The sequence below is a fragment of the Salmo salar genome, chromosome ssa13 (assembly GCF_905237065.1).
Source record: "Salmo salar chromosome ssa13, Ssal_v3.1, whole genome shotgun sequence".
In the NCBI taxonomy this organism is placed as follows: domain Eukaryota; kingdom Metazoa; phylum Chordata; class Actinopteri; order Salmoniformes; family Salmonidae; genus Salmo; species Salmo salar.
Genome location: NC_059454.1, coordinates 41,653,601 through 41,664,055, shown reverse-complemented (window position 1 = coordinate 41,664,055; position 10,455 = coordinate 41,653,601). Strand labels below are relative to the sequence as shown.

Sequence of the window (10,455 nt, the reverse complement as noted above, 5' to 3'; positions counted from 1 at the left end):
TCACAGAATTCTTAGATTACCTGTAATCTTCTTTTTTTTAAAGGAAAGGAAAAAAATCTGCTGGTACAAGGCTGAATGGAATGGAATTATCAGTGTTTTGGGCATAGCGAAAATGGTATATAGAGGGATGAATGTAAAAAGTACATCATTGCACAACACAACAGAGTTTTTCCCAAAGACTGAAAAGCATATCTGGGTAATCAGTCTTTGTCTGCTTTTCACAAATTGAGGAATTTGTGTCCTAAGCATTTTCATTCACCACGACCTCAGTCACTGCCGCTCGGCCCCTTTCCTGAGTACTTCTTTCCCGTTACTTGTGATGAGAAGAGTTCTGCTGAAGTCCCAGGCTTGCCTCCCAAATGGAACCCTATTCTTTACATAGTACACTACTTTTGACCAGAGCCATATAGGTCCTGGTCAAAAGCAGTGCACTATAAAGGGAATAGAGTGCCATTAGAAATTCAATCCCAGCGTGGGCTGTGGGCTTTATGCTGGCTCTGACGCATACTGACTGAGTCACTCTACAAACTGTCCTTGAGCAGAGGGAAACACACTCCTTCTTGCCAGGACTGAACATCAACAGAGGCGAAGCCATGGCAGGGCCAGGCCGGGCATAGGCCCTGCCAGATTGAACACTGGCCCTCCCAATCAGGATGGCTTAAAATACATTTTTTCCAAATAAAATGAAAAAAATGATTTTGATTTGTTGTTTGTATTGTCTCCTTACTAATCATAAATGTTGAAAAATGCAGTAGGAGGTTCCAGGGATATAACTGGCTATAGAGGTAATTATATGGTACAATGTATTGTAATAGCCAAAGATATGGATCATTGTTATATTGTCTATGGTAATAACAATAGCGGTAGGCTACATACATTGTAGCCTACTTACAACTGCTACAGCCTGCCTGTCCCCATGAAAATGAAACAATATACTCTGAAAAGGATAACTTTGATTTAAATGCAGGCCACTTGCACCCAGCCAATAATAACATTTCATAATTTGGTTTCAGTCACTTTAGTCACACGGTCCTGGCTCAAGATGGAAACAAATGATCACACTATGATGACATCTGGGTGAAATCCCAAGTGCCTTATATACTGTATATCAAGTAGATAAGAGCTTATTTCTGTGTGTTGACTAGCCTAAACTGGCATTTAAAGGAGGTTTAAACTGTCATTTAAAGGAGGTTTAAACTGTCATTTAAAGGAGGTTTAAACTGTCATTTGCGGCTGTTCTGTGTATTTCTCTATCAGAAAGAACACTGGTAGTTGTATCTGTCATGTGACTTAATGAATTATGCTGTTATGTGTTTATTATCTAATATGAATGCCACAACCAAAGTTCCCTCTGGGAACAATAAAGTTATTCTATTTTATTATATTCTATTCTATGCACATGCATACATACTACTATGTGGCTGAGAGTAAGCTTTTGCATGCACACGTGCACACTTGAGGGCTAATCAGGGTAGATACACAAGGAGTCAAAGCAGAGGGTTGAGGGACTGTGTTGCCAAGCAACTTGCAGTTGATTATAAAAACACTTGTGCCATTACATGATAATATGAGCCATCCCAGGACATCAGTGTCCTGATAGTGACAAGGTTTTGAGATCATTCATGACCCACTGCCATGCATTATACTGATGATGATAGTGTAATGCCAAAATATCATCAGGTTGGGCCATGATCAATATTATTACATTAGTCTATTAGTCCCAATGTTAGATATGATTAATGATGTGTATTTATTATTGATAATGTTATTGAAGACTATACAAGCTACAAAAAGCCTTTATAAAATGCCAATAAAAGTTAAATGTGTGTCCAGACTTTCATACGGAATAGTAACATGTTCAAAGCCATGCATGTTCATTGTCTGGTGGTTTCCAGGTTTACCAAAAAGCCTACATGGAAAGAGGAGCACAGAAAAGCGCGCTTTTTTAACGCAAAGTCACATAGAAGGCTACACACTACCAGTGGCTGGGAGCTGAGAGAGCGCTAGTCAAATCACAACCCCAGTCAGATTCTGAACTGAATTTCCCTGTCTGACGTCAGCTGACTGCCTGCCTTGGCTGTGCTCTTCGCTCCAGACATAGTGCTGCTGCTGAAAAAATGCTGCTCTCTGTGCCGCCGAGGACAGGATTCAACCCATACAACGGCTATACTAACAGAACTAGTAAAAAGGTAAAGCGATGCTGTATTTTACTCCATCTGAATAATGTGCTATATGTAGACTATATGCCGGTCTCATTTCTCCTGGATCGTTTGTGGCAGTTAGGTTGCCTGGCTATTAAGCTGCAGTGTCCTTGAAAGTGGACCATTTATGCTACAAAATAACTATAGGCTATTTTGTCGATTTAAAATAGCTTTTAACTCTTGTCTATCCCCCAAACAAGATTGTCAATAGATAATAGAATATAATACCGGTATAATGATGAATTTATTGTAGGCTACGCGTCGGGGTGAACGTTAGTGCTCTTCCTCGCTCTGGTCATTGGCACAGAGAAAGTCAATGTACGGATTAAACTTGCGCGGCGAATAGCCAAGATAATTTTTGCGCTCGTTCTCGGGTTTATACCAATGTCTAATTGTAAACTTAACGACCAATTGTTGGATGTGTCAAATACATTTTTCATCGTGATTAGAGTAAGATCTCTCTTTGAATAGACCGTAATGTAAGTTAACCAAATAAGTTTATTTAGTGTAGAGATTTACACCACCCCTTGAAATCCAACCTGGTCTCAGAGTATTTCATATGATTCTTTATGTAAATTCGAGACACCCAAATTAAAGGGAAAGGAAACTGAATGTATTCACCTGTAATTAGTATGATATATTATGTTTCGTATGATATGTATTCATTTGTGGCTGTCCATAAATAATTTTGTATGTTATGTTATGAATTTGCAAAACTTATGATAGGTTAGCAAGGTGGCTAGGTGGCGAACATTAGCTAGCTGGCTAATGTTAGCTAGACTAGGGGTTAGGCGTTAGGGTTAAGTTTAGGAGTTAGGTTAAAGGGTTAAGGTTAGGGGTAGGGTTAGCTAACATGCTAAGTAGTTGCAAAGTAGCTAAAAAGTAGTAAGTAGTTGAAAAGTTGCTAATTAGCTAAAATGCTAACATTGTCTGTGATGAGATTTGAACTCGCAACCTTTGGGTTCCTAGATGTTCGTGGATTAGCTAACATGCTAAGTAGTTGCAAAGTAGCTAAAAAGTAGTAAGTAGTTGAAAAGTTACTAATTAGCTCAAACGCTAAAGTTGTCTGTGTTGAGATTCGTACTCACAACCTTTGGGTTCCTAGATGTTTGCGTTATACGCCTATCCATCCACCCCAATGTGCGTAACCATACCAAACATAATACAGCATACTAATTTGCATGTCCCGGATTCACATTTACTATGTTACGTCTAGTCTATGAGACCAGGCTGTGAACCCCTATATGATCTGATGGCTGGTAACATTGGCCAGTATAAAACAGTGATTTATAGATATGGAAATATGAATATGCACTGCTGGACATAGTGTAGCCTATTGAAATTGTTCAATTCAATATGCTGATTATTATTTAACATATTTGTAACAACTTAACAGTTTGTAATGATAAATTATATTTATTGGTAGTTGATAAGATTTTCTTATTGTAAAATGAACATCCAGAAAACAGAAAAAATATAAAGATGAAGTTGAATATGGAGTGTTGGATTGGGTGAGATATTACGGGAATTGAAATTAAGAAACGATAAAGCATATATTTTTTTCAAATGTAGCCTAATTGTAAAATTGTTCATTTTAATTAACTTTTTCCTAGTTTGATCCTGATGCTTTCACATTATGGATGGGAAAAAAAATGCATGTTTCTTTTGTCAATAGCATATTTTAATATTCTGCATTGTGAATCTTGGTGTTGACTTGGTGCAACATTGGTGAACTCTGCATTGGTGGTGTTTAACTTTCCTGAAACATAACCCTAGCTCCCACCTCCCAGGGTTGTGTTATTCCTTTCCCTGCGTCATGGTTTGCAGGAATTCAGATTGCTCAGATTAATGGCCTGGAATTCCTGGAATTCTGTAAGCGTCCCAAATGGCACCCTATTCTCTATACAGTGCACTACTCTGTCTTCAAACAATGTGCTCATGTCATGGATAGAAGGGGTGTCTGCTACTCTGCTTTTGCAAACTCATGCCTTTTTTTTGCTCATTGTGAGAGCTCAAAAGTCACTCTGAGGGGAAACATGTAAACCCAAGGTCAAGTGGTAAGCTCTGCTCTGTGTATTTTTATACAAGGAAAAAAGGGTGGAGGAAAGAGAGGGATTAAGATTTTTTTGCTTTCTTTCTTTCTTTCTTTCTTTCTTCTGCTTTCGATTACACACCCCTCCCTTCCCCTCCTCTCTTCCCTCCCCCATTTTCTTCTTTTTCCCTCTCACATACCTTGATTTCTTTGGTTGTTAGGGGTTCAGTTCCCGTGGACAAGGGAGCCACCAGACCTTTCCTCTGTATAGAGTAAAGTGAGCCACTTATCTCAAACCCTATGTGTTTGTCTTGTTCTTCCGATTGCTCTGTCTTCATTTTCTCTTTCTTCAATGTCTTTTCTGCATATCTAAAACAAAAACGGTTCAGGTTTTTTGTACTTTTGAGTGTAGAGTTGGATTGACTCAGAGAGTGGAGAGGAAGATTGAAGACCCACCTGCCGTCTCTATATTGTTGAAGAGTTGGTGAGGTTGCAGGTTGAAGTAGAAGCATCAGAAGAGTGCCATCGCTGTGTTTTCCCCCCAAAACCTTTTCTGCACACTGTGGCAGAATACAGAACCAGGCAGCAAATACAGAAAGCTTGTACTTTCAGAAACATGATCTTTTCTACCATGCCTTTGAAAATCTCTTGTGCCAAGCAGGTAGGCCTTTGCTTATTTAGCCAGATAAAACATGTATTTCTTTTCACAGAAATGGACTGTCATGCAATGTGTGGTGTGTTTGTTGACAGATTTTGAAAATGTGTTTATTGAGAACTGAGTATAAATAGAACTGGGATCATTTCAGTAGGAGATCAAGGTTTTTTCTCCTTGGATCTTCTCCTCCAAAGCTTTCCTTGCTTCCCTGTGATGATTTGAGAAGGAGGCAAGGAGGGTGGATGTGAGGAATCGAGGAACACATTTTGGAGATTCCAGCTGTGGCCTGAGGTGTGGGAGCAAAACTCTGTCATGTGCTGTGTACAGTAACATACTGTACATTGTGGAAACGTACATCCAATAACCTCCAGGGCTAATACTTACAGTGCTATAGTTCAATGAGAGAGGAAGGAACAGCTCAGAGCTATCACCCACACTTAAAATGTCTCTTAAATATGTCCTATTGTGTACTGTTAAAGAATGGAAAGACTGCACACAGATGGGATATTATAAATATCCCTGTATTACAATAAATTCTAAAGGCTCTACGTGCTTATAACGATATATAGAGCATTGTATATTTAGGTAATAAAGTGTAAACCATGTGATTTTAAAAGTAGGGTTTTCCTAGCATGGTGCTGGACCCAGTCTGCTTGTGCTATAAGCCAACTCCTCTCTATGTTCGATGCCTAAGATGTTTGGCTTGCCAATGGTAGAAGTGTCGCCTACAGCACATACAAACAGTATGAGGCAAGACTAGGATTTTTCCACTACTCAGTCAGTCACATTTAAAGGAAAACTCCACCCAAAAATGATATTTTGACATTTGTTTCATTAGTCCATTGTTGATTTTTTATTGTATTTATTTCTGATGGTGGGAAAAGGGGGTACCAAGACAAGTCGCCCATGGGCATACACTACCCGTAGGTAAACTTTGTCTAAATACCCTAGTTAGAACTGGGCGGACCACCCACTGTATTTTTGGTTAGCTAGCTGTTCTTAAAGCAGGCTAGTCTAGCTCAGGGGTGTTTTGGGATATTTATTATTTCTTTCCTTGGGTCCAGCTCAGCCCCTCTTCCCGCCCCCCTTTACCGTGTGTTTACCAAATAAACCTATAGTGTTTGACGGTAGATTTAAGTTGTCTGTGGTTTTTGTTCTCACTGTTCCTTTTCACTGTTATAATTTGCATGAATTATGTTACGGGTCTCGTTTCCATCCCCCCTAGACTGCAGGGCCAAAGGGATTCGTAACATAAGTGGGGGCTCATCCGGGATATTGTCATTACTGACTGTCATTACTGACACCCATGCCGTTCATGCAGATTGTTGTAGTGATCTAGTTCAGTGTTGAGCGTCATAGCTGATGTAGTATTAGTGTTTGCTATTTGTTGGCTCTTGTGTAGTAGTTCAAAATGGCTACTTTTGATTTGAAATCCTTTTTGGATAACCCTTCGTGGGGGGTTTTTGACAAATGTCGTAGAGTTGATTTACTGACCTTGGCTGACCATTCTGTATCGATTCCGCAGAGTTTAGTTAAAGCGGAGGTTAAACAACTGGTGTTAAATGTTTTGTTGGAAGAACAAGTGCTTGTGTTACCGCTGCCTGAGCCTACTACCCATGTAGGGGATGTTGCTGCTCCTGTAAGCCCGTCGGTGTCTGAGAACAAGGGCGAGGCTAAAGCTCCAGCCACATTGCCCCGTTTTGATCCACTCTCCCCACTGTCAACCGGTGATGCCAGGAGGGATGTCCGCTCGATACAGTTCCAACTGGAGGCGGACGAGAGAGCCCAAATTAGGCGAGAGAATCTCCAGTTGGAGATGTGTAAAATTGAGGCAGAAAGAGAACAGCGGCAGTTGGAGATGTGTGAAATTGAGGCAGAAAGAGACCAGCGGCAGATGGAGTTCAAAATGTGCCAGATGGAACTGGAGGCAGAGACAGCGAGGCTAGCCTTCATTCCTGCTGTTAGTGAGGCGTCCTCACCAGCTGTAGCTTCCAACACTTTTTACATTAGTAGGCAGATTTCCTTGGTACCTTTGTTCAGAGAATCAGAGGTTGACTCCTATTTTTGTGTTTTTGAATGTATAGCCGTAGCATTGAAATGGCCTGAAGAGGTATGGTGCCTATTACTTCAGTGTAATTTAACTGGTAAAGCCCAAGAGGTTTTGTCAGCGCTACCTCTTGAAGACAGGTTGAATTATGAAGTGGTCAAAGCTACTGTTCTTCGCGTCTATGAGCTTGTTCCTGAGGCATACCGACAGAGATTTAGGTCTCATAGAAAGTCTTCTAGTAAGACTTATGTGGAATTTGCTAGAGACAAGGGAAATCTGTTTGATAAATGGCATGCTGCTAGCATGGTAACTGGTTTCAACTCTCTCCGGAAGTTAATCTTGTTGGAAGAGTTTAAAAATTGCGTACCTGAACGCATTGTAGTTTACCTAAACGAACAGAAAGTATCCTCCCTGTCAGAAGCGTCTGTGTTAGCAGACGAGTTTGTGTTGATGCACAAGAGCGTGTTTTCGGCTTATACTGAGAGTAGAGCCCCTGAATTGCCTACTTTTAGCCCTAGTTGGCCAACAGTACATCAAGCACGCCCGAAAAATTAGCGTCCCTGTTTCTATTGTCATAAGGTGGGACATACGATTAATGATTGCTTCCTGTTAAACGCAAACAAGGGATGCCTATTCGTGCGACGCAGTCAACAGGTGTTGGGCTAATTCGTACGGTTGTGAGGTCTGAAACGAAACAAGTGCCTCAGGGTAAATGTAGTTTGAAAGTCTCAGTCCCCGACCGCAGTTATGAACCGTTCATTAGAGGGGTTTGTGTCTGTAACGAATGACGAAGCATCTCAGCGTCCGGTTAAAATCCTTAGAGATACTGGTGCGGCGCAGTCGTTTATATTGTCTGATGTGTTGCCCTTATCCGACAATACATACTGTGGTTCCAGTGTGTTAGTTCAGGGTATTGAAATGGGTTTTGTTCCAGTGCCATTGCACTTTGTGAATGTACACGAGTTAATCAGTGGAATACTCAGAGTGGGGGTACGTCCTATGTTGCCAGTAAAAGGTGTGACCTTTATAATGGGTAACGATATTGCCGGAGGAAAGGTAGTACCCGTATTGGATAACAGTGACCACTCTCGCTCCAATGAGTTGGCACAGAGTTATCCATGTGTTCCCCGCTTGTGCTGTCACTCGTGCACAGGCACGACAAGTGGGTGACGTTCTGTTCAAAGAGTTTGATCAAGAGGATGGGTTGTGTGCCACCCCTGAGAAGCTGATCACCTCTGACCAACAGCCCAGGGAAGAATCAAAGAATATTGAACTTATTGCTGATGCAATACAGTTACCAGTCACTCGTGAGAAGCTGATTGCTAACCAAAAGGTTGACAAGTTTGCTAAATGTTTTTCTAGTGTTGTCTCATTGGAAGAGGTAAAGAAGAAGAACGTGGCTTACTTCATTGATGGTAATCTCCTCATGCGTAAATGGACATCCCATGTTGACGCGGGCGGAGATTGGAATGCTGTTTACCAAATAGTGATTCCTACAGCCTTTCGACAAAATGTGTTATCCCTTGTTCATGATCACCAGTGGTCCGGTCATTTAGGAATCACAAAGACTTATGGTCGGATCCTTCAACATTTCTTTTGGCCAGGTTTAAAACAGGATGTGGCTCAGTTCTGCCGGACATGCCACACATGTCAGATAACAGAAAAACCAAATCAGGTTATTCCTCCCACTCCTCTTTGTCCAATACCTGTCATAGGTGAACCATTAGAACAGGTGGTGGTTTATTGTGTTGGACCGTTACCGAAGACAAAATCGGGTAACCAGTTTCTGTTAACGGTTATGTGTATGGCAACAAGATACCCTGAAGCCATTCCTCTGCGAAGGATTACAGCTCCGGTAGTGAGTAAAGCCTTAATTAAATTCTTCACGACATTCGGGTTACCTAAGGTGGTACACAGTGATCAAGGTACCAATTTCCTATCAAAGCTCTTCAAGCCGGTGTTAAAATCCTTGTCAATTACGCACCGTGTGGCAAGCGCATATCACCCAGAGTCTCAGGGTGCGCTTCAACGATGGCATCAGACACAGAAGTCTATGTTACGTAAATATTGTTTGGAATCTGAGAAAGATTGGGATGAGGGAGTTCCTCTAGTTTTGTTTGCTGCTCGTGAAACTGTACAGGAGTCCCTAGGGTTCAGCCCGGCTGAACTAGTGTTAGGTCACACAGTGAGAGGACCAATGAAAGTCCTTAAAGAACAGTTTTTGTTCCAAGAGTTGTGTACGGGAGATGAGAATGTGTTGGACTACGTTCGTTGCTTTCGTGAGCGCCTACACCAAGCCTGTGCTCTCGCAAAGGAAGCTCTGTCTTCCTCACAGAGGAGTATGAAAAGACACTTTGATAAACAGGCTGTTTCTCATCCACTACAGCCAGGTGACCAAGTACTGGTGTTATTGCCTGTTCCAGGATCTTCACTGTCAGCTCGCTTCTCTGGTCCTTATTTCATTGAAAAAAAAGGAAGTGAAACTGATAATGTGCTTCAAACTCCTGATAGAAAACGCAAATCTCGTGTGTGCCACATTAACATGTTGAAGGCATACCACACCCAACCCATCACCCAGTTAGATAGTTAAAAAACAGCGGAAGGTTCTGCTGTCTCCTCTGCTTCTACTGCTCTGATAGTGGGCTGTCATATTAATGATGTTGATGGAGATGGATTAGAGTTGGCAATACTCAGCAGCAGCGTGTGAGATTGCCCAACTCAGAAATGCTGCTGTCTCTCCAGTCAGGTCTGGTTCATTTAACGGACGGACAGGCCTACGATATTGTGAGGCTACTACACAGTTTTCCATGTCTCTTTAATGACGTTCCTACTCGCACAAACATGTTGGAACATGACATTAATGTTGGAAATGCTGCCCCTATCAAGCAACACCCTTATCGTGTCAACACTTCTAAGAGGAAGATAATGAGGGATGAAGTGAGATATTTGTTGGAGAATGACCTGGCTACGCTAAGTTCAAGCCCTTGGAGTTCTCCTTGCATTCTGGTTCCTAAACCTGATGGTACGTCCAGGTTATGTACGGATTATCGAAAGGTAAATTCTGTCACAATGCCAGATTCATTCCCGTTACCCAGACTGGATGACTGTATCGACACTGTTGGTGCTGCTACTTATGTAACAAAGTTGGACCTCTTAAAAGGTTATTGGCAGGTTCCGTTAACCTCACGTGCTTCTGAGATTTATGCCTTTGTGACCCCAGACAACTTCCTACAATACTCTGTCATGGCTTTTGGGATGCGGAATGCACAAGCCACTTTCCAACGACTGGTTAACTCCGTATTAGCTGGCGTTCCCAATTCTAGTGCCTACCTTGATGAACTAGTGATTTATTCGTCTGAGTGGTCAGATCATGTTAACTCTCTAAGGGTAGTATGTGAGCGTTTGGCAGCTGCTTCTCTAACCCTGAAATTAGCAAAGTGCAAGTTTGGGAAGGCTACTGTTACCTATCTCGGCAAAGAGGTCAGCCATGGACAGGTGCGCCCTGTTGATGCCATGGTCT

General features: G+C 41.7%; 1 protein-coding gene across 2 annotated transcripts in view; it reads left to right on the top strand.

Moving 5' to 3' along the window:
• Nucleotides 1-2,033: 2,033 nt before the first annotated feature.
• LOC106567062 (RNA-binding motif, single-stranded-interacting protein 2) overlaps nucleotides 2,034-10,455 on the top strand; it is a 43,581-nt gene continuing 35,159 nt past the window's right edge. Inside the window, exon 1 of one of the 2 annotated variants that reach the window (XM_014135906.2) lies at nucleotides 2,034-2,189. In XM_014135906.2, the coding sequence (XP_013991381.1) occupies nucleotides 2,118-2,189 (72 nt within the window). In that variant the 5' untranslated portion in view covers nucleotides 2,034-2,117. Of the gene's footprint in view, nucleotides 2,190-4,556; nucleotides 4,895-10,455 lie in introns of those variants that run through there. The other variant, XM_014135907.2, reaches the window with a different exon arrangement.